The 23,466-nt window shown below is 51.4% G+C and overlaps 1 protein-coding gene across 6 annotated transcripts in view; it reads left to right on the top strand.

Annotated features, from left to right (window-relative positions):
- Nucleotides 1-22,466, top strand: part of Katnip (katanin interacting protein) — a 176,307-nt gene extending 153,841 nt beyond the window's left edge. For 5 of the 6 annotated variants that reach the window (XM_057779249.1, XM_057779247.1, XM_057779252.1 and 2 more), the window contains 11 exons: nucleotides 696-774; nucleotides 7,579-7,756; nucleotides 13,072-13,237; nucleotides 14,263-14,420; nucleotides 15,449-15,513; nucleotides 16,382-16,492; nucleotides 18,416-18,555; nucleotides 19,880-19,981; nucleotides 20,404-20,561; nucleotides 20,648-20,736; nucleotides 21,158-22,466. In XM_057779249.1, coding sequence (XP_057635232.1) covers nucleotides 696-774; nucleotides 7,579-7,756; nucleotides 13,072-13,237; nucleotides 14,263-14,420; nucleotides 15,449-15,513; nucleotides 16,382-16,492; nucleotides 18,416-18,555; nucleotides 19,880-19,981; nucleotides 20,404-20,561; nucleotides 20,648-20,736; nucleotides 21,158-21,216 — 1,305 coding nt within the window. In that variant the 3' untranslated portion in view covers nucleotides 21,217-22,466. The remainder of the gene's footprint in view (nucleotides 1-695; nucleotides 775-7,578; nucleotides 7,757-13,071; nucleotides 13,238-14,262; nucleotides 14,421-15,448; nucleotides 15,514-16,381; nucleotides 16,493-18,415; nucleotides 18,556-19,879; nucleotides 19,982-20,403; nucleotides 20,562-20,647; nucleotides 20,737-21,157) is intronic. The other variant, XM_057779251.1, reaches the window with a different exon arrangement.
- Nucleotides 22,467-23,466: the final 1,000 nt, after the last annotated feature.

The following is a 23,466-nucleotide window of genomic DNA, read 5'->3' as shown; positions in this document are numbered from 1 at the left end:
CCCACTGTGACCTATCAGGAGACACAACTGTCCATCCCGGTTGCCCCTGGGGATCAACTAGGAACTCTAACAATACAGGGGTCTCAGCTCACCCCTGAGATGCCAATTCTGAACTGCCAAAGTGAGGGACCACTTGCTATGGTCTGAGGCCATCTTTTTTCCTTTTGCTTCCCTTCCTTTCTCCTTTCAACCTCTTCTCTCTATCTCCCTTCTCCCCTTCTCTTTCTTCTTCCCCTCTTCCTGTCTCCCTTCCTTCTTCCATCTTTCTTCTTCCTTTCCTTCCACTTCTCTTCTTCCCCATCTCTTCCTCTTCCTTATCTTACCTCTCCCTTTCTCCTTCACTGCCCATCCTCCCTTCTCTTCCATCTTTCCTCCTCCTTTCTTCCCCCCTCCCCATCTTCCTCCCTCTCCCATCCTCTATCCTTTTCTTCTGTCGTCCTGCTCTTCACACAGGAGTTCACAGGAGACTCTGAGAAAGTCTGAAGACCCTGATGTAGCATCATCCCCCAGCTGCCAGTCAGAGCTGTGGTGACGTAGTCCCAGGCTCTAGATACCCACATACCTTGTCATAGGAAGGCAAGACATACAAATCCAGGGATTTCCTGGACATGGAGTGGGCAATGAATCTGGTAAAGGAACTGTATGGGTACCACTAAAACATCTTTTCTCTGTGTTTCTCCCCAACCATCCTGTAGGTACAAGGGCTAGAGCTACAAACCAGTTCCCCTGTCTCTGAAGTCACCACACCGGAGCCAGGCATCTTCTTCGGGCTGTGTGAGTACTGTCATTAGCAGAGGGTCACTGTGGCATTTTGTACTCAGGCCATCTCTGTGCTCACTGGAGGTATGGACATAAGCCTGGTGGCCCCAGGCTGCTGCAGGCTCAATAGGTGGAGCTGTTCTGGAACTTAGCCACAGCTCAGCACTTACACAAAGCAAGGCAGGCTGTATGTGTGTAGGGGGTGTGGGTGGGAAGGGGTTTTCACAAGGCCCAAGGCCAGGTCCTGTGTAATCCATGATTTTAGGCTGATTATGAAGCGTTGGCTAATTTCACAGATTGAAACCTGAGGCTGCACAGCCTAAGTAGGTCTCATCCAGGCTCCTGGCCTCTCCCCTTCCTTCCTGACAGTTCCTCCTTCAGTTCACTCACATCCACATCAGCCTCATTGTCTAGGGAAGCTCCAAGCCAGGGTCATGGCTGCCTGCAGCCTCCAACCTCCCCGCCTCCCCCAGGGTCCTGTTAACAGGCTCTCCGCACGCTCGCTCCCGCTGTCTTGCCTCCTGTTCTTACCTGCCCTCCCCGCTGCTGTCTCACCTGCTTTCAGTTTATCTCTGGAAAACGGGAGCTGTGATCACCCCACTTCTTCAGAAGCAGCCTCACCCCTCCAGGTCCCAGTGTGCCCAGCCTACCCGGCTCCTCCCCTTCCACCTTAGTCCTGGGTCTGAGTGCCTCTTCTGACTCCCTACCTGCTCAGTTCATGTGATCTGCGTATGGGGTCTCTACAGTAGCTCTGACGGAGGATGGCTGGAGCCTTCCATCCCCACACTGAGGGGCAGGCAGGTCTGGACAGACGGCAAAGGTGGCCTCAGCAGCTAGATGTTCCCAGAAGCTGCGGTGGCTACATGTCCTGAGTTAGTGACTGCTTAGTCTTCATGTCCCTATGTCCTCATGTCATACATAGGTCGCATCTAGGAAGGACATGTCTTTCTGAAGATAGCCATTAGCTCACAGAAGGAAGTGGAGCAAGGGTCTGGGTGGTGCCTAGTCCATATTGCACCTCTTCCTGCTGGCTCCTCTGCACCCCTTTCCCCAAATACCTTCCGTTGTCTTCAGTGAGAACCCGCCCCTGTCTCTTGCCCACCCAAAAGGAAAAAATGGTCTCTAAGACAGAAAAAGGTGACTTATTTTGAATCATTACAGCTCTTTCCATTCTAGGTCACTTTGTTTTGTTTTGGTTATTTATTTATTTATTTCTTAAAGATTTCTGCCTCTTCCCCGCCACCGCCTCCCACTTCCCTCCCCCTCCCCCAATCAAGTCTTCCTCCCTTGTCAGCCCAAAGAGCAATCAGGGTTCCCTGCCCTGTGGGAGGTCCAAGGACCACCCACCTCCATCCAGGTCTAGTAAGGTGAGCATCCAAACTACCTAGGCTCCCACAAAACCAGTACGTGCAATAGGATCAAAAACCCATTGTCATTGTTCATGAGTTCTCAGTAGTCCTCATTGTCCGTTATGTTCAGTGAGTCCGGTTTTGTCCCATGCTTTTTCAGACCCCGGCCAGCTGGCCTTGGTGAGTTCCCGATAGAACATCCCCATTGTCTCAGTGTGTGGGTGCACCCCTCGCGGTCCTGAGTTCCTTGCTCGTGCTCTCTCTCCTTCTGTTCCTCCTTTGGATCGTGAGATTTCAGTCCGGTGCTCCAATGTGGGTCTCTGTCTCTGTCTCCTTTCATCGCCTGATGAAGGTTAATATTCAGGAGGATGCTTATATGTTTTTCTTTGGGTTCACCTTCTTATTTAGGTTCTCTAGGATCACGAATTATAGTCTCAATGTCCTTTATTTATGGCTAGAAACCAAATATGAGTGAGAACATCCCATGTTCATCTTTTTGGGTCTGGCTTAACTCACTCAGGATAGTGTTTTCAATTTCCGTCCATTTGTATGCAAAATTCAAGAAGTCATTGTTTTTTACTGCTGAGTAGTACTCTAATATGTATATATTCCATACTTTCTTCATCCATTCTTCCATTGAAGGGCATCTAGGTTGTTTCCAGGTTCTGGCTATTACAAACAATGCTGCTATGAACATAGTTGAACATATACTTTTGTTGTATGATAGGGCATCTCTTGGGTATATTCCCAAGAGTGGTATTGCTGGGTCCAGGGGTAGGTTGATCCCAAATTTCCTGAGAAACCGCCATACTGCTTTCCAAAGTGGTTGCACAAGTTTGCATTCCCACCAGCAATGGATGAGTGTACCCCTTTCCCCACAACCTCTCCAGCAGAGGCTATCATTGGTGTTTTTGATTTTAGCCATTCTGACAGGTGTAAGATGGTATCTTAATGTTGTCTTGATTTGCATTTCCCTGATCACTAAGGAAGTTGAGCATGATCTTAAGTGTCTTGGCCATTTTCTAGGTCACTTTGGACTAGCAGACTAAAGAGCTATAATTCTTGCACTTGAGAGGCAGGGCAGGAACACCTGAGTTCAAAGCCAGCCTGTATTCTAAGGGGATATCTTGCCTGAATAAATAAATAAACAAAGAAATACGTAAAGGGCAAGGATATGGCTCATTTGCAATAGAAGCTGGAAGGCCCCGGTGAATTCAGTTCCCAGCACCCACATCAAGTCAGGCATAGCAGTGCACGCCTGTAATCCCAGTGTTGGTGGGATGGAAACAAATGAAATCTGGGACTCTCCTAATTGGTGTGTCCCAGGACCCAGTGACACCCAAGGTGTCTTCCACATGCACACACACACACACACACACACACACACACACACACACACACACCAGCAATGGAAATTGAACTGAAACTGAATTCAGCAAATCTATTAGTTGATGCACCTAGAAGTTAGGGTCACTAGTTTCTTGGGTAACTGGATGTAGGCAGAGAAATGCACACCATGGAGACTTGATGTGTCTCTGTTTTTCTGCCCCATTTGCGTCCTGTTATTCTCCATGGGGGCCGGCTGTGCACTAAAGGCTCATGGGAGGGCCATGCACCAGGGTTTGCTTCCTGTTCTTCTCCTCAGGTGCCAAACACCAGGGGATCATGGGAGGGCCATGCACCAGGGTTTGCTTCCTGTTCTTTTCCATTGTGGGCCGTGCACCAAGGGCTCATGAAAGGGCCATGCACCAGAGCCTTGTAGGAGCTTTGTGCTCACATCCAGCCATTACTAGCAACCCCAGAGAAAAGGCCACTTCTATTGCCCAGCAGATATAGCTCCAGAATTAAGTCTCTGAGTTTAGCGTATGTCTCAGGCCTGTCCATAAATCAATTATGTGGTTTACCATGGTGGAGGTAGAAAGGTAGGAGATACGAAAACCATATCTGGCCAAACTTGGGTTATTGGCTGTCCCTGCAGCCTGGTTAAGAGTGGTCAGCTGCCTAGACAACCTGACTAAGCCAGTATTTCCCTGGAGGAGGAAGGCAGGTGAAGGTGCTGCCAGGCAGAAGCCACCACTGTCCTAGCTGCCTGCTAATTTACCCCTAAAGACTGTTTACCAATGTCCTTTGCACTGAACCAGCCCAGTCCTTCTCAGAAATGCCATTGTCGTGACTGAGGTTGGCCCTGGGGTAGAGCACTGTGACCTTTGATCTTTGTACCTGTTAGGAGAATGTTGAGGGCTCTCCACTGTGTCATTCCCTCCCTCTGGGGCCTGGAGTCCCAGGATTCCTGCATCTCTTCTCTGAAGCCCTCTACATGCTTAGCCACCTGTGCCAGTGGAATACACTTGAATAAAGCAGTCCTGGGGCAGGGAGGAGGGGCAGCAGTGGGCGAACATGGCCAATCCTCTTTCCTGCTTTGAAAGGGAATATATGACTTGCTAATTTGCAGATGACTCTCATTTGGGAAGTTTTGCAAATATCAGCCACAGTGAATAGGGAAGAAGTCAAGAGGGCCAAAGCATGAGAGAAATAACAAAATTAATTTCCATTTGTATAAATTCTAATTGATGCACCCGAGGAAAATGAATATGGAACATGGATATCAGCTCACAAGAAGAGCCATTGCATCAATGGGATCAATGGGATCAGGTGCATCTTGCCAGACACAAAGGACTGCAGGCTTGGGAAAGGCTTGTTACCAGGGAGAGGAGGCATTTCTGCCTCTTCCTGTCCCTCCCTTCCCAATCTACTCCCTCTTCCACCTCCAGGCCTTCTCTATCCCAGACACTCCCCACCTCATCCTGTCACATGGATCAATCCCTCCTTGTCCTTCTATATTCAAACCATTAGGCTCCATTGCCTCCTAAACAGACCTTGATCCTGTCCCCTGCTGCCCTGTGAACACCCTTGATGAGGCTACTCTCAGCACCAAGTGTCTTCCCTGCCTGGCTCCCTTTACAGTCCCGCTGAAGTCCTTCCAAGACCCAGTCCAGCCTGTACCACTGCCCTTATGCCATATATAGGCCACCAAGGTGCTGCACACTGCAATTCCAGTACTCAGGAGGCCCAGCCTGGAGGATCCGAGGCCATCCTAGACCACAATGTTTGTCTCAACAAAGCAAACAGAACAAGTAACCTGTTGTAACTTCCCGTTGTTATGTCATGGACACCTCAGTTTCCACACGGGGTCGAGCCTGCCTGCCTTTTCAGTCTCATGCTGCTCTCCTGCCTTGGCCAGCTGCTTTCAGATATGGGATCTACTTGTTCTCTCAGTCTAGAATGTTCTTTTAGAAGTGTAGCATAGCATGCCTCTTCTTGGCATCAGGCCGGAGCCCAGATGCCCCCTCCCCTCTCTAAACACCCTGCTTGTACTCTAGCATGCTCCACCCCATCCCATCATTCAGATTGGACAGACAGCGGTGCGTTCAGCTGTGGTACTCAGCATTTGCCAGGTGTCTGTGGCCTGCAGAATGAGCACCACTCACACTGAGACTCGCTGCTATTTCCCTCACATCTCTAGTTCTGAAACCACAGTTGGTGTACACAGACAATCAGTGAGTATTTGTTCACCATTCACTGTAAATTAGGGGGGACGCACCCACTGACCACCTACCTACTTTTCTGTCAGTCAGAAACAAAATGTGATTAAGCATCTATTTGTTGGGCACTGCTGTTGTAGACTCTGGGGATAGAACAGTCGGTCCTGGCCTCAGGGAAATCAAGCCCATTAATGCAGAATACCTCTTGAGGTTAGGATGAAAGCGAGTGGAATAAGGGCAGGCAGAGTGGGGAGCACTGTCAGAAAATGGCTGAGAGGTGACATTTGAACGTGATCAGTAGAAGGAATACATCAGTCAGCCTTTGCGCCTGGATGCAGTGCTCTGTGGCCACCCGTCCTCACAATGCTGTGGCTGGTTTGCCTCATCTGAGCACCTAGGTGCTTTCCCTCTGCCTGCTCATGCCTCTGACAGCCAGCATGTGGGCCAGCACCTGCCTGCATGTGCTGCTTGCTACTGGCCAGAACAACAGGTGACCGAGCAGCCTTGGCAGCAGTGCAGGGCAGAAAGAGGAGACAACCTCCTGTGCACACACCCCACTCTGCTGGCCAAAGCTGACGCACCTCTGTGGGGAACGCAGCAGGGCCCCAGGCTGGAGTGGCCGGCAGCTTGTTTGGCTCCACACCCTGCAGGGTATGCGTGCATGACAAGCAGTGTGCTCAGTGCTGCTTAGGACCCCCGTCCTCATCAGCCCCCTAGATGTTCAAGCTGACTTTGGCACAGCAGAGAGGAAATTTGAAGGCCGAGTCACAAAAAAGATGCCGGGAAATGACAGGGCATAGGACAAGATGTCAAGGTCAAGGAGGTGAGAGGTTGTAGCCTGGCTCCCAGAGTGTTCTACAAATTCGCTGGACTCACAGATCCTCTTGTAAGAAATGTGGAGCACCTCATGACCCAGGCTTTCTGCCAGTTCCTCCCACCATGTTGTCATTCAGGAATCCAAAGAGTTGAACTTCAGAACTCAGGCCGGAACTAATACAGGTCAACTACCTTCAGGGTCAGAGAGCTTCTGAGCTTGGCCCTGTTTTACTGGGAAAGGGGAATTCCAGCCAAGCATATGACAGGGTGACGGGGTGTGACCCAAAGACCTCTGGGCAATGGAGTGAGTCCCCTGTCATGCGTGTCCCAGGGCCACAGGAGGTCTCCTAAAATGGTCTCAGGTGAAGCAGGGTGAAAGCCGAGGTAGAAGGATGGGGTCAGCAGCCACTTCCTCTACCCTGAATGCAGTGAGCGCTCATAGGAGGAGTTTGTTTGCATAAAATGTCAAATTCTGGCTGTAGGGCTTCCTGGTGTGACTGTCTCATTGAGTTCCTTCAGGCATTCATTTGGCACTGATTCTCTACTATATGCCAGGCACTGTGCCAGCACCTGGGTGCATAATAGTCTAGAGAAACAAGTGGGGTTGTTCCCCTAAGGAGTCAGCTACCTGGCGAGTCACATGGGCATTTACTAAGTAGTGTGACTTCCAGAGTTTGGTAGAGGAAGTGTGCAGAGACACAACAGGCTGTAAGTGCAGCACTGGCCTGGCGCCTGACACAAGCCCAGTCCAGAGGACGGTGTGTGTGGAGGCCTTGCCGTGGAGGAAAGGCTTAGGAAAATGAGCAGCTGATAGACCATCTGGGTAGAACTAAGAGACCCCGATGCATGAGGAGGCCTGGGGGAGTTGGAATCCAGGAGAGGAACACCTCACCGTGAAACAGCGTGAGGGGGCTAATGGTACAAAGCATGATGTGAGGTGGTCCAGCCACATGTGGGTTTCCTGCCTGCAGTATGTCCTGAGTAGGCAGTAATCTGGGCCTGAGGACCCCTGAGAGAGAAGGTTTATGAGAGGAAAGTGGAGAGGCTGAGTGACAGCTCCCTTCTGAGTTCAGAGCTTCTGGTGGTAACTGGCTGCTTTCCTTCCCTCACAGGCCTCCGACTAAACTTCACAGCCTCCTGGGGGGACCTGCACTACATAGGGCTCACTGGCCTGGAAGTAGTGGGCAAGGATGGCCAGGCCCTGCCCATCTACCCACACCAGCTCTCTGCCTCTCCTAGAGACTTAAATGACCTGCCGGAGTACACAGACGACTCACGGACCCTAGACAAGTGAGTAGCAGAAGCGTAACTGTGGCGGTCAGGGTCAAGGGTCAAGCTCTGTATTCCAGGCATTGGGCACACAGCAGACACTGCCTGGGAAGGCGTATAGCCAAAAAAAAGTAGAGGCTACCCTTTCCACAGGGGACCCCTGTTGAGGGGTGGCCAGGTTGCAAAGTCAGACCGGTGTATCCGCAGATGCTGCGTGCTGTGGTAGCACACTGCCATCAGCTAGCGCCTCGCTCAGCCGCAGTCCCTCGGCCCTGGTGTGACCCACTCTGCTTTTGCACATGCCTGCCCTAGGCCTCTCCCCTCTATAAACTGGAAAGTGAAAACAAAGTCCCTGTGGGCCACTGTGTCTTCTCTGCTTCCTCCACTTTCCAGAGAGCATGCCCAGAGTGAATGGATGGATTTTTATAGTATTTATCCACAGATGCCTGCCACTCAGAGACTGGCACTTGGCCTCCTGCTCTGGACAGCTGTCTTAGGATTTCTGTTGCTGCAAAGAAACACCATGACCAAAAGCAAGTTGGGGAGGAAAGGGTTTATTCAGCTTACACTACCAAATTGCTGTTCATCATCAAAGGAAGTCAGGGCAGGAACTCAAACAGGACAGGAGCCTGGAGGCAGGAGCTGATGCAGAGACCATGGATGGGTGCTGCTTACTGGCTTGCTTCCCCCGGCCTGCTCAGCCTGCTTTCTTATAGAGCGCAGGACCACCAGTCCAGGAATGGCATCCCAAACAATGGACTGGGTCCTGCCCCATTGATCACTAACTGAGAAAATGTCTTACGACTATCTCATGGGGGCATTTCCTCAACTGAGGCTCCTTCCTCTCTGAGGGATCTAGCTTGTGTCAGGTTGACACACAAAACCAGCCAGTATAACAGCTATGTGAATAATTCAGAGTCAAGGAAAGTTTAAGGGATGGGAGTTTAGATCTCTGTTCTGCTTTAAGTTCCCAACCCCACAACTGTCACGGTGAGGACAACATAACCAGCAGTGCGCGTGCCATTTTGGAGAGTCATGTGCCAGTCACTGGGCTGTCGGTAGATTGCAGATGTCCACCCATGAAAGCCACAGACACAGGCTAAGAATCACTGTCGTTATCCCTGTGTATAGAGGAGGAAACTGAAGTCAGAAAGCAGTCACAGGTTCCCAGCCTGGTTAAGTGGAGTCAGGATTTGAACATGAGTCACAGGATACTTCAGCCTGGCACTTAACTGCTGAGTTGGGCATCTCCTGTGCCTGAGTTTCTTCATCCATAGAACTGTGACGATAATCCCCATGATTACAGGTTGGGAGTAGGGTGATCATACTGCACCCCCTTGTTCTGCCTGTTCCTCTTGTCTCTTTAAGATGGCTCTTTACTGTGGCCTTCAGCCTCTCCTGCCACTGACTGCTTGGGGCCACCCTGGTCTGTAGATCCTGAGCCTACAAGCTGTTCCTGGCCTGTGCAGGAGAAAACCCATACCTGCCCATTGCGCCCATCCTGTCATCCACTCGCCACCCCACAGAAACCCTGTCAGCCTCCTGTCCAACCCCAGCCGTAATCTCAGTCTTTTTTTTTTTAATTTATTTATTTCTTAAAGATTTCTGCCTCTTCCCCATCACCGCCTCCCATTTCCCTCCCCCTCCCCCAATCAAGTCTTCCTCCCTTGTCAGCCCAAAGAGCAATCAGGGTTCCCTGCCCTGTGGGTGGTCCAAGGACCACCCTCCTCCATCCAGGTCTAGTAAGGTGAGCATCCAAACTACCTAGGCTCCCACAAAGCCAGTACGTGCAATAGGATCAAAAACTCATTGCCATTGTTCATGAGTTCTCAGTAGTCCTCATTGTCCGCTATGTTCAGCGTAATCTCAGTCTTGAAAGACTTCTGTGCGTACCTCTAAACAGGAAGCACATGAAAAGGCAAACAAGCCCTCGATGTCCTTGTCACACCTAAGTCTGTGAGTAGTGGTGCCTGAGCCGCTAGACAGCCATCCTGTAGCTTGTGTGCTTGAGCTAAGGCCCAGGTAGCCATGCATGCCATTGGCTGAAAGCCCTCGAGCTTCGGGGACTTCTTGCTCTCATTTTCCTTCTTTTGCTTTATTTCTTAGGTTAGAATACAAAGCAATGGGTGTCATTAAGGCAACTTCATACACACATCATTACACTTGTTCCCAGCCATCCCCGCCCCCACCTCCCTCTCTTCACCGTCCCTGGTTAGCTTCCTTTCTTCTCCCAGCTAAGCCGCTTCTGCTGCCCTATTTCAAGTGTTCCATTATGCTTCTTTCCCCATCTTAAGATCTCTCCCTTCCCTCCAGCTATTCCCTTTCTAGTTTTTTAATATAAATGCACCCCCATATGTAATGTGAGTTTTAGGCTCCATATTTGAGAAAACACACAGCATTTGTCTTAGTCTGGCTTGTTTCTCAGCATTCCCAGCTGTGTCTGTTTTCCTGCATGCACCATGATGGTTGCATTTTTCTTTATGGATGCACAAATTGCACCATGTTACTTTACCCATTCATCTGTGTGGACATCCGGACTAAGTCTGTTTCCTGCCTGTGTGTTCTGCAGCAGTGAATGCGAATGTACAAGTACTTGGTATGTGCCCAGGAGACTTAGAGCTGGGTCATATGGTAGATCTATTTTGGGGGTTTGGGGAGACCTCCATGATGATTTCTATGACTCCTAACAGCAGGATTGGGGTCCTCTTTCCATACATTCTCCCCAGCATTGGTTGTCATTTGTTTTCTTGATGGGGTGAGATGGATTCTCAGGACAGGTTTCTGTGATCATTAGGGATGTTGAATGATTTTTCAAATATTTGTTTGTCTCTCTTCTCTTGAGACGTGTCTACTCATTTCATAAGTCCATTTATTGTTTGGATGGCTTGGGTTTAGGGTATTTAACCTTTGTAGTTATTTATGTATATTGATATTAATCCTATGAAATTAATGTAGCTAATAAACATTTTTCCCATTCTAAAGGCTCTCTTCACTCTGAAGGAGTGCCCGCCCCTGTGGTATTGTTTTTTTAAGACAGGGTCTCACAGTGAACCAACCAGACTTCAAGTTCAGGATCCTCCTGTTTCAGTTCCAAGTACTGGGATTATAGAAGCATACCACCAACTCATCTCTCTCATGTTTGTTTTGATATTTTTCTTTTATTGAAAATAGATTTTTTTTTCAGTTAGGTATGGTATCACACACCTTTAATGCCAACACTCTGGAGGCAGAGGCAGGCAGATCTCCGAGTTTGAGGCCGGCATGGGCCGCAGAGCGAGTTGTCCAGCGCAGCAAAGACTGCACAGAGAAACCCTGTCTTTATAAGACAAAAATGAAAAGAGAGAGAAATTTTTTTCGTCCGATACATTCTGTTTATGATTCCCCTCTCCCAGATCTCCTGAGTTCCTCTCTGCCTCCCCTCCATCCAGATCTAAAGAATAATAGTAAAATAAAACAAATAGGAACAGGACAAAACAAACAAACAAGAGCCAAAGATAAGCATAAGAATGTCGTATAGACACAGAGACATACACATTCTCACACACAGAAATCCTATAAAAACACAAAACTGGAAGCCATAATATATACTCAAAGGACCTGTAAGGTTTAAAAACAAACAAAAATCCTGCCCTGACAGAACATGAGACAGAGAACTCCCAAAGATGCCACCGAGTTTGCGTTCTGTTGGCTGTCTACTGCCAGGCATGGGGGCTGCTGCCCTTAGCCATCTCTTCTGTTTTTATCCTTGCTGATGGTCTTAGATTCTGGGATTTATATATTTATAAATTCATATTTATTATATATTATTATTCATATATAAAATTATATATTTATATATTTGTTTGCAATATTTATTTTCATTTGTTTGAAGCCCTGGGGATGGAGCCCAGAGCCTTTGGCATGGAGGGCAAGCATTTACTACTGAGTGCCCACCCTCCCCAGCTTTCTGATGTGACAGTATGGCCCAGGCTCCTGTTGTCTCTCTTGTCCCAACCTGGCCTCCACCATATCCCTGCATATGACAGGGTCTTAGTGGTGGCCATAGTGTTTAGAGACCCCAGTCTAGCATGAGAACAGCTTGTTACTACTGGGTGTCTCGGGACAGAACCAGGTGATTGCCCAGGAGGAGGCTTCTTTTGCTACCAACCTCTCTGCCATCCATCTCCAGGGTCCCCTTTCCCAAAATCCTGCAACAGGGTTTTGGAGACTGGCAGCCAGTCTTCTGGGTGGAGGTAATTGCTTTGGAAGGAAACAGCAGTCTGCAATAGCCAGCTTCCTTCACAAACAGCAGGGTTGAACTGCCGAATTTCCTCAGTTTTAACATGCCAGCAATTGTAAGACACACCATCCATCAATTTAATAACAGCCTTTAGAGCACAGGAGAGAGAACGCTTTACCTCCATGGATGAACACTTAGATTTATTCTAAACCGCACACTATCAAATGGTAAGGGGAAAAGTTGATTTTAGATAAAGGAATTGTGGCCACAGCCTGAGTCACTCACAGGACAGTGGCCCCCAAGGGTCCAAGGGTGGGGTTGGGTGGGGCTGGTTGTCTCTGGGGCCAGGTCTCCAAGTGGCCATGCCACACAGAGGACAAAGGTTAGAGTCCAGGCTGAAGAGGCTGAGGCAGGAACAGATGCAGTAGGGCTGAGGTAACTGGTTTGGAAATCCCTCCTGCTGGCTGGGGTTTCCCTGGGGCACTCAGTCCTGTGGCTACCAAGCAGGTTGGCTCATCACAAGCATGAAGCCACCTGCCTCTTCTGGCGCTTGTCCCTAGCCTAGGTCTGCCGAGTTCCCTGTGTTTTAGAGACCTTACCAAGAGAGATGGGATCACTTCCCTCAACTGTGCCTCTGCATCTTTCAGAACGTTTGGACAGCAGAGAAAAGGCCCACCTCCCACCACAGTGTACCTTCTGACCTCATTCCCAGCTGGAGCTGGTCCTGGCTGCTGTGGTCTGCCTGCCTGGCCACACCCCACATCTCATGATTGTACTTTCCTGTTAGCCACAGCACATCTTAGGGTGCCTGCGTCACAGCTCTGTGTTTAGCTCATTTTTACAGTCACCCTTTCTGGCGTGTGGATGTAATCGTTAGCAGAAGTCTCCCAACCTGCGGCCACTGGGCTGAGGAACTCCAAAGGGGGACACAGCTGTGTGTTAGCCTGGTGAGGAGGAGCGCCACTCAGCACCTTGATGAGCATACACTGTTTTTAGCCCTTCTTAAGTGTCATTGCTTGACTTCGCTGTTCACCCACCTCCCAAGACACAGGTGGGTGAGGGAAGCGATTTTCTGAGGCCTCCCACCGTGTGGCTGACCTGCCCTTGTTGCCTGCAGGTTAATCGACGGCATGAACATCACCACCGAGGATGAGCACATGTGGCTGATCCCCTTTTCCCCTGGGTTGGACCATGTGGTTATGATCCACTTTGACAGAGCCCAAAGCATTGCTGGCCTGCGCCTCTGGAACTACAATAAATCTCCCGAGGACACCTACCGAGGGGTAAGCCGGGCAGAGCGGAGTCCACTGTCAGGGAGGCAGCATGATGAATGACTGGTGTGGGTGCTGGAGAGGAGCATAAATCCTCCAGAACCTTCCAAATGGAGGGGGGTGACATCCAGGGAAAGAAGAAGCTGTGTTTCCTGCACACAGGGCAGCCTGGGGAAGTGCAGGGCTTGCCTCTCCTGTGACTGTGGGTCCCCTTCTCGCACCATCCAGGGTTGTTGTGTCAGCTATGGGCCCGCTGTCCATTGAGCACTGGAGAAGGTGCTATGAGGCAGTCTGTGTGCCTTCCTCATTCCATCGGGTTCTCATCCTGCCTCCTCTTACTGCCCCACCTCTCAGGGTTCTAAGAAGGCAGGGAAAGAGTTGTCACTCTCGTGGGAACTACATAGCTAGAGTCTGGTCTCCGCCTGCCAAGCATGGAACCCACTTTTCTCTTTCAGTTTCTGGAGAAAAGGCAGGGGTGGCAAGTAGCCTCAGAATGAATATAGCCCTTGCAGTTTGCTGGTGGATCCCAGCAGAATGCTAGAAGATTCCTGCCTGGACAGTGTGTGCACTTATGTGTGATTGTGTGCACTCAGCAAGCTCTCAGTGAGCACAGTGCTGCTACCTGTCAGAAGGACCAGCTGGGTCTCCGTTATGTACCTAGAAAGGGCTTCCTAGGTGCTGAGGGTAGAAAGAGGGAAGCTGTGCCCATCTCCCAGATGGGGAGGGAGGTGAACGGCGGCTGGAGGCCTGCACAGCACTCGTGGTAGAGGTGGTACCCTTGACCATCTCACCGCACTGCCACAGGCTAAGCCACTGATGTCTGGGGTCCCGCACCAAGTCCCATGCCTCCCCTGGGACTGAGATACATAGATAGGATACACAGGTAAGTATCCTTTGAGCAGGGGCCTTACTCCAGGTGTCTTGTGTCCAAAATGGAACGTGACTGTCCTTGGAACTCAGGCCTGGCCCGATGTCCTGGCCTGGTACAAAAGCCATCCACTGTCTTAGACTCAGGCAAGCTGTGTCTCCTTCGCTAGGTCAAAATCGCCCACGTGTCCCTGGATGGCCTGTGTGTGTCTCCCGCAGAAGGCTTTCTTATCCGAAAGGGGCCTGGCAACTGTCACTTTGATTTTGCACAAGAAATCCTCTTTGGGGACTACCTGCAGACCCGGCTGTCACCGGCACCCACCAGGAGGTGAGGGAGTGTGGGCTGGTCCACCAGTGTCCTCTGTGCGCGTCCTCAGGGCTGGAGCCGCGGCCACATGCATTGTCTAGAAACAGCTTCTCTTCCCCAGTCCCGATCCAGAAAAGGAGCAGGCGGGAAGCTCTCTTTGGGTTTGCAGGGATGTCCTGGCCCTAGTATCCAGCATCCAGGTGTAAACCAAGTAAGTTTTACACATTTACAGCCCCCGATGTCAGAGCACCAAAGGCCACAATAGGGAAACAAAAGAGCTCCCTTCCCCAATGGCAAAATTGTTAACAGTATCTTTGCATAGCACAACCCAAGGAGGGCTGTAAAGAAGCTGGAGGGGAGGGCAGTGTAGTAGTTGTCTCTGTAGCCTTGGCCAGCCTAGAACTCACTGTGTAGATTAGGCTGGCCTTGAACTCACAGAGATCTTCCTGTCTCTTAGAATTTATGGTTAGAAGCTGGGATTTTGTACCCATTTCACAGAAGTGGAAACTGAGGCCTGAACTGGGGATCAAGAAGCCAGCAATGCTCAGGGCTTCCCCTCCATTCCCTTTCTCTTCTGCATCTCCATCCTGCCCACATTCCAGTGCCTTTGCTATGGCCAACTTGATTGCCATGCAAGGCCGCCCAACCTCTGTCCATCCAAATGGCCTGTCGCACTCAGGCACCCTTCCCTATCAGCAGCACCCAGCCCTCAGCCTAGACTCCACTCCTCTGGGAGAGCAGGGGTGTGGTTCAGAGAGTGACCCCGAGGCACATCTCACCCAGTCACACACCAGCTGCATGGCTTTCCTAAGTAGCTTCACCACTCCATCCGGGTGCCTTCATCCATGCATCCCCCCCACACCTCTAGGCTACTCTGAGGATTGCAAGGGTCTGTAACAGGAGAGCTGCGTCCCCCACCGTCCCCCACACAGCATCTCCCCTGGGTAAATGGGAGCTCACACAGGCGCCTCTGCAGTCCTTGGCTGAGGAGTATCTCTCGGTGACCCTGGAACAGAAGGGCTCACGGTGCTGTTTTGGTCTCTTCCCAGGGTGGATTCAAAGAGCCTGGAGCGAGCCAGCATGGACTATGAGGCCCCGCTCATGCCCTGTGGCTGTATCCTTCTCCCTGGCGGCTGGAGTGCTCATGGGAAAGTGCAGCTAAGGAAGGCGGCACAAAGGGCCCAGCTGAGAGGGGCTGGAAAAGAGACAGGGAGCTGGCAGGGAGAAGGCAGAGACAGAGGCAGCAAGAGCCCCTCCTTCCTAGTGTGACCTCATTGCATGATAGGGTAACATGGCTCTGGGAGCAGGCCACAATGACAGCCCCACTTCCCAGCCACATAAACTAAGTCACGGGAGCCAGGCATGATGGAGGCGGGAGGATCCTAGACTGCCTAGAGAGACACTGTCTCTTCAAGAAGAGAAAAATCCAAAAGCTAAATACAAAAAACAAAAGAAGCAAGTCAGAGAGGTCAGATTTGCCTTGGTCTCTCCAGAGGTGTCCAGATCTGGAAGAAAGCAATGCTTTTACATGTGACTACCTGGGATGTGCCAGGTAGAAACTGAGGACCAGGAAGATCCAAGGGGGGCAGGCATCACCTTTTGCACAAGGACCTTGTCAGGAGGAATCGTTCTGCTGACCTGAGGCTGTTTCCCCACCCCTAACGTGCTTCTTCCCGTGAACTTGAAAGACAGAGGAGAGAAGAAATGTCTTGTTCTAATCATTTTATTCCCAGGCAGATGGGGTCACAAGGCAGGAGAGTCCCACCAGAACCATCTGTCCACCCTGTCTGCTCCTAGAACGGCTCCTTCCTGTCCACCCAGGGCAGGGACTGCGGCAAGTGTGGTGCTGTGTTCCTTTTAACAGACATCCATCCCTGGGAGAGGGACCCTTCCATGACAGACAAGAAGAGCCCCTATCACCTCTGCCACTGTGTGGCCTTCTCGGGAAAACTGAGCTTCTCTCTTCCTTAACCATAGCACAGTCATCTTCCAGTTCCAGCTGCTGTCCAGCTGGGGTGACCCCTACTACATCGGCCTCACAGGGCTGGAGCTGTATGACGAGCATGGGGAGAGGATCCCGTTGTCCCAGAACAGTATCCTTTTTACTGGGAGCAGGAGGCGGCATGGAAAATGCTGCTGGCAGACCGGTGCAGGCTCCCAAGCCCATAATTCTAGCCCTCAGGAGGTGGAGGCAGGAGGATTTTTCCCTATGTGAGGGCAGCCTGAATTACATAGCAAGGCCCTATTTCAAAAGACCAGATGAAGGTCAGACATGGTGGTGCACACCTTTAATCCTAGCACTCAAGAGGCAGAGACAGGCAGGTATCTGTGAGTTTGAGGCCAGCTTGGATTACCTTGTCACAAAACAAAAACCAACTGATGATGATGATGATGACGGTGATGATAATGACAGCAATGGTCAAGCTGATTATGGTGGTAGTGGTGGCAGAAGTGGTGATGGAAGTTAGATGATACAGTATGATGCCACTGGACCCTTAGAGCTGCTCTTAACATGATTACAAAGGTACCTACAACCGGTTCTCTGCAGACCAGAGTCCCATGATTGAGGTGCAGGGAAGGCACTGACACTGGTGTTCTAAAGGCTCTGACAGTCTGCAGCAGAACTCAGTGGGAGAGGAATGTATTAACTGGGGGGCCATTTGCTCCTGATGTGCCCATGCTGGAGCCGTTGATTGGCCTAGAGAGTTCTGAAGGATTTCAGTTTGGTTGTTGGAATTTTCAGTGCAATGCCAGCCTCTGGAAGTTGACTTGAGATGTGTCCATGCAGAGTGACAGCCACTAAACCAAAGTCTCGTGGACACCTTTTCAGTTTCCCTCAGTGCTGACTCCTGGGGCTGTTGTTGTTTGTCAGCCCCACAAACTCAGTGATTCCTGGGAACTTCTGTACCAGGCACTGTGAGACTATACTCCATGCATCCACAGAAATCTTGGGAACAAAATATTCTGGAATCCTCATTGTCCAGAGGTGAAACTTTTGAGACCTGTTTACCCCAGGTCACAGCCCAGTTGTAAAGCTTTAAACTCTCTTGCTTGTCTTCTTTGTTGCCTGCTTATCGTCAGCATCCTTGAGTGTGTGATCTCTGGCCCTCCAGGTAGAGAAATGCCAGCCTAGCCCCAAAGTGTGTCCTATGTCTACCTGGGGACCTGGGTGTCTCTGGAGTTATTGTCTTCCTCATAACGTAGGGAATGGCTCCCGGATCTCTAAACTTCACTAATTTTACCAAGAGGGCTCATAGCCAGTGTCCTCTGAGGTTCTCCTGCCCATCTTAGAGCATAGAAGTTTTGTGCCCCTGTTACAGGTGAGGGGGCAGGGTAGGTAGTGCCCAGTGACTTGCCTGAGATTTCCTGTGACAGCGACAGAGACAGGCCCAGATTCTGCACATGCGCTTTGAGGTCCCTGCTCTAATCAGCTCCTGTTGGGCCAAGGTGGCAGATCTGACAAGACTGTGATTTGCCAAAGTCACTTGCCTGCCCAAGTGGGTGTGGCCTGTATTTCAGAGCAGTGGCAGCACTGCCATCCCTGTCTGTGCTTCTGCAAGTCCCTCATTTCCAGCTATTCCACCTGTGGTGCCCTGACTTTGAACTTGACCACTTAGCCCCCCACACAATCCCTTCTCCTTGGCCACAACCCCATTTTCTTAGAAAATAGAATATGCTGGGCAGTGGTGGTGCACACCTTTAATCCCAGCACTCGGGAGGCAGAGGCAGGCGGATCTCTGTGAGTTTGAGGTCAGCCTAGTCTACAGAGTGAGTTCCAGGACAGGCTCCAAAGGTACAGATAAACCTTGTCTCAAACAAACAAACAAACAAACAAACAAAAATAAAAAACAAAAATAGAATACATCTATTTTTACTGTCATTCCCAGTCTGCTAAAGTGTAGGACGCCAGCCCAGCATCTCCTGAGACACAGTGCTGACCGCTTGACAGCGCCTTGAGGGTGATACACTGTGACTGTGTATAAGTTTGGGTTACGACAGCTTAACCTACACCTCAGACATTGCAGCCTTTCCGGACAGCGTGAACGCGCTTGAAGGTGTATGCGGGGACGTGCGAACCCCTGACAAGCTTATTGACCAAGTCAACGACACCAGTGATGGCAGGCACATGTGGCTGGCCCCCATCCTGCCTGGTCTGGTGGGTACCTGCCCCCGATCCAGTGACTCTGGAGCCATCAGAGGTGCCAGCTGTGGCTAACGGCTCTTGTGTGACCCTTCCAGGCCCACAGTTCCTTCTCTTACTCCATGGACTTTACTCAAAGATACCAGATGTGTGAGGAGCTCCAGGGACCCTGAAGTCAGGGTCTCTGCATCTTCTTGCCTTTTCTTGTAAGGCCTCTGCAGCCCACTCCACTGTGGCGTTTCCCCCTTTCCACTCTCCTCTGCCTGGTTCTGTTCCTTATATCACATGTTGGCCATCTTGCCCTCACTCTGGCCCCCATCAGCCAAGTCAGCCATTCTTACCACTCACTCTTTCCTAGCTCTCAAACCCTGCAGTGGGTCTGATCCATCATCGCAGAGAGGGAGGAAGGTCCAAGAGAGGGTACTGGCCTCCAGTACCCTCCACCTCAGGAGCAGAGCCTGTCAGCAGAACATGGTGGGATGCAGGGTCCCTGCCCCTCTCCTGTAACTCAGTATAAAATGACATTTTCCTCTTAGAGGAGGGAACAACTCCCCAGGGCCAACCCCTCAGCCTGGCCCTGCTGTAAAGGGGCACATGCAGCCCTGTGGCCCTTAGAGCCCAGCCAAGAGCTGTTCACTGCCCTTCTCTGGCCTCTGTCATTCTCCTAGTGGCAATCTAAGAGTCTGAGCAGAAGGAGCTCCCACCCAGCCATCACGGTCTCCAGGTCTTTGCTCTCCGCAAGCTAGACTCGCCTCACATCCAGTTCTTTAACTTACTGGCCCTCCAAGTGAGGAGGGAGGTTTTTCTGATGTTGAGCCTGCTGCACTGTTCAGTTCGTGCTGACCTGAGGCTGAGTGCTAGCGGTTTGGTACTCCCCGGCAGACATGGGCTAGAAGAAACCATGGTGCCGGGGCCAGAGGACTCTGGCTTTTCCTCTGTAACTCTTGGAAAGGATAAATGGGTCAGAACCATACGCATTGCTTGGTGGGGAGATGCTCCCGGCCTCAGCAGGTGGAGACTGTCCCTGGGCTTTGACCGAGGAACAGAAGGCCAGGCTGCTCTCAGTTCTCCGCCAGTATTTAAATGAGGGCCACAACAGCAGGAGGCAGCAGGCCCTCCCAGAGCCAGCTCAGCAGTTTGTTCCAAAAGCAACCACACGTGACTGGACTCAAAATGGGGTCTGAGGAGAAGAGACCTCGGAACTTGAAGCTTCCCACAAGGGGTGTGCTGCCACTGGCATCTGGGGCCCAGCTTCCTGCCCTGGTGCTCTGGGCCCAGCCTGCAGCTCCTGCAGCTCTGTTTCCAAACACAGCTACTTTAATTAGCTTTGCTCTGACAGGTGAACCGGGTGTATGTCATCTTCGATCTGCCCACCACTGTGTCAATGATCAAACTGTGGAATTACACAAAGACACCTCAGCGAGGGGTGAAGGAGTTTGGCGTGAGTCCTCACTGTGCTCTCTGGGGATTGGGCTGTGCGCAGTTAACATTTGCTGCAGTTGGGTCTCTGTCTCCAGTTGCAACCTGGAATAATCCAAAGCAAGCTCTGAATTTGTCCCTGGACTTGGTGTTGCTCTCAGGGCTCTCTCTAGAATCACACAGCCTTAGGAAGCACCTGGGTGGCTAGGGGGAAAGAGCAGCAGCCATGGGGGCCAAAGACTGAGTCTGCCTCTATCTCTAGAGTTGATCACCCAGTATTGTGAAATTCCTGGAGCCTCAGCTTCCAAACCTGAAGTCCACGCTGACAGCATGTGTCCTTCATGCTGGTGTGGGGGCGGGTCTTCAGTGAGCTTGGGCTTGGGACTGCAGAGGGGTGGGGTGAATGTAGGAGGGGCGGGGCCTCATTCCTATTCTGTCTCTTAGCTGCTGGTGGATGACTTGCTGGTGTACAATGGCATTCTTGCCATGGTGAGTCACCTGGTTGGGGGCATCCTGCCTACATGTGAGCCTACCGTGCCCCACCATACCATCCTCTTTGCCGAGGACACTGACTCGTGTCACCAGGAGAAACACACTATCAGGTACACCCCTGACCAGCTCTAACGAGGATGGGTGGCAGGGACCTGGCCTGGGAGGCTGATGGGCCTTCTGTCTGCCTCTCCTGCAGTAAGGCAGAGGAAGACCAGGACATACAGATGACGAATGAAAACCAGGTCATCACCACCTCGAGGAGGAAGCCAGGCACTGCTGATCCAGGCAGGTGGCATGTCTCTGCCCCGCACATCCCTGTCAGAGGTTCGGTCTGGGTGGAGAGGAAGCAGGCATCAGAGTCTACTGGCCTTGCCCTGCCTGCTCAACACCTCTTTCCATCTGGGAACCTGTCCCAGAGTAACAAGCAGCTTCTGGCTGCATGTCTTCCCTGTCACCAGGAAGGAAGGGCAAGGCACACTGTGGGAAACCAGGAAAGGGCACCAAGAAGAGGACTTCCTGGGACAGGTGGCATCTGATCTGGGTCCTAAAGGATGTCTAGTAGCATAGACAAAGGCCTTATGGGTTCCATGGTAGAGCCATCTTCATGCATGGGATAGGCCACAAAGGATGCCCAGAACACAGGCTAGCCAGGTCTATGTCTGCTCTCAAGGACTGTGTAACTCACTCCTGTGTCCTGTTTCCACAGCCTTACGCCCCAAAACCTGCATACGTGAGAAGGAGATCTCCAGGCGTTGGCGGTGTTGACTGGGACAGGAGGGAGAGCCGCTCCAGGCTGGCTAGGTTCTATCACCAGTCCTGGACAGCGCCCATGTTCCTCACACTTCAGGGGTGGCCAGCTGGACCCCCAAGGGCTGAAAGAGTGTGAAGAGAGACGAGACTTTAATCACAGCCTCAGGAACTCTGGGGGTCAGATGAAAGGGTCAAGAACAGAATAGCTGCCCCCGGCCACACTGTGCTGCTGCTGGGAGCCGGGGTACCTGGTTTGGTTCCTCTTTGTGCCTCTCCTGTGAGGTCCGTAAGAGCAGGGCCTGTGACACCCCAGTCCTAGGCAGCTCCTGATCCAGGCCAGAACTCAGTACATGACCATGGGGCCAGTGCCCCTCGTTGCACAGCCCTGCTCACTAAGGGCAACAGAGACGCTGAAAGGCCGGCTATGCCACAGCTCCTCACCTATCCAGTGCCTCTGGAGGCCTGGAGGGGACAGGCCTAGGTGGCCTCTGTCCTGCTAAGGAGAGGAAGTGAGCTGTAGTGTGTGCTGAAATCTGCCCTCAGCCCCTGCCTCTCCTCCCATCACACACACACACACACACACACACACACACACACACACACGTCAGAGTTGGGAGGACCTGGGCTCAGGCTTACCCCTTCTCCCTGCAGCCCAGAGCCCCATGCCTGCATGTACATCTATAGAACAAGCTCAGATCAGGGACCCAATAACTCTCCCAGCAGTGGGTAATTTCTGGTTCCAAATATTAATTTGTTGTTTTCCTGGCTTGCAGCCCAGTGGGGCCGGTGCTGTGGTATGGAGCTCAGTACGTTCTGATGCTACCAAGAAGCACAAAAGCTTCCAAGCGGCAACACCCAGCAGCTGTACAGATGTTTTAATTTGAAGCCAGCTGATGTGCAGATAGGATTGCCTCTCTGATGAGAATCCATCATCTCTGTAGCCTCCAGGTCCCCCCCCCCCCCCGGCTCCTCCACTCATTCCCAGATGAGCCACACACCTCCCAGGAGGCCCATCAGACTAGCTCCTAGAAGGAAGCTAAGACCACGGCTTTAACAGGAATCCAACTTCCAGTCCTCGGGGTGGGCACAGGTTTTTTTTTGTTTTGTTTTTTGGACCACCTAAGACTGTGACCTTGGTGTGCTCCCTGCAGATCCTTGGTGGGTGTTTATAAGTATAAACAGCGTATAAATGCAGTCTCAGAGGGAAGACACTGGTACAAGCATTAACTCTCAAATAAATGTCTATTTTTTCTTAACAAAATCAATAAAAAATGTTATTAAGAATAGAGTGTGGTACACTGGATGGGGTCAGCCTGAGGGAGCCTTTGCTGCCTCCAGCCCTACGCCAGGGTTGATCTAAGGCTTGCTGAAAACTTGTGCATGTGCCTATCTGAGCTCTGCTTCCACACCTGCAGGTGGGGACATGGCCCTGGACCCACTTTCTCTGCCGTGTCCACCTACCACACCGGGAAACTGTGTATACATTACACACCAGGCACTAATCATTTGATCCATGTTACATATAAAGGGGCTGGGGCACAGAGAAGCTGCGTAACCTTCCCAGGGCACACGACTTTGAAAGCTGTTGATGAATGCACAGATCCTCAGGTGACTGCTGGACAGCAGGGTGACAGCCCCCTAGGGCTCATCTACAGGGCCTCATCTGGGGCAACTTCAGATTCCTGGGGTCATCCTCCACCTGCTGTCCTTACCCACTTCCTCCAGAAGAGTATGGCTGGTCCTTAGCATCAGGACTCAGTTGCTCTTGGACAGGAAGAAGGAGGCGAACATCTATACCCAGGCGACCTCAGTTCTCTAGAAAGTCACCACCCAGCTGTGGTACTGGTGAGGAGCATGGGCCCCCTGCAGAGCGTGGGTTCTGCACCTCCACACGCTCACACACACACACACACACACACAGAACGTGGGCTCTGCACCTCCACACACACACACACACAGAGCATGGGCTCTGCACCTCCACATGCTCACACACACACAGAGAGCATGGGCTCTGCACCTCCACACGCTCACACAAACAGAGCATGGGCTCTGTACCTCCACATGCTCACATACACACATACAAAGCGTGGGCTCTGCACCTACACACACACACACACAGAGCATGGGCTCTGCACCTACACGCACACACAGAGTGTGGGCTCTGCACCTACACACACACACACACAGGCATGGGCTCTGCACCTACACACACACACACACACACACACACACACAGAGCATGGGCTCTGCACCTCCACATGCTCA

This window comes from Chionomys nivalis, chromosome 8, assembly GCF_950005125.1.
Source record: "Chionomys nivalis chromosome 8, mChiNiv1.1, whole genome shotgun sequence".
Taxonomy (NCBI): domain Eukaryota; kingdom Metazoa; phylum Chordata; class Mammalia; order Rodentia; family Cricetidae; genus Chionomys; species Chionomys nivalis.
Note: the sequence above shows the minus strand (reverse complement) of the source record. Positions and strands in the feature narration are given on the sequence as shown.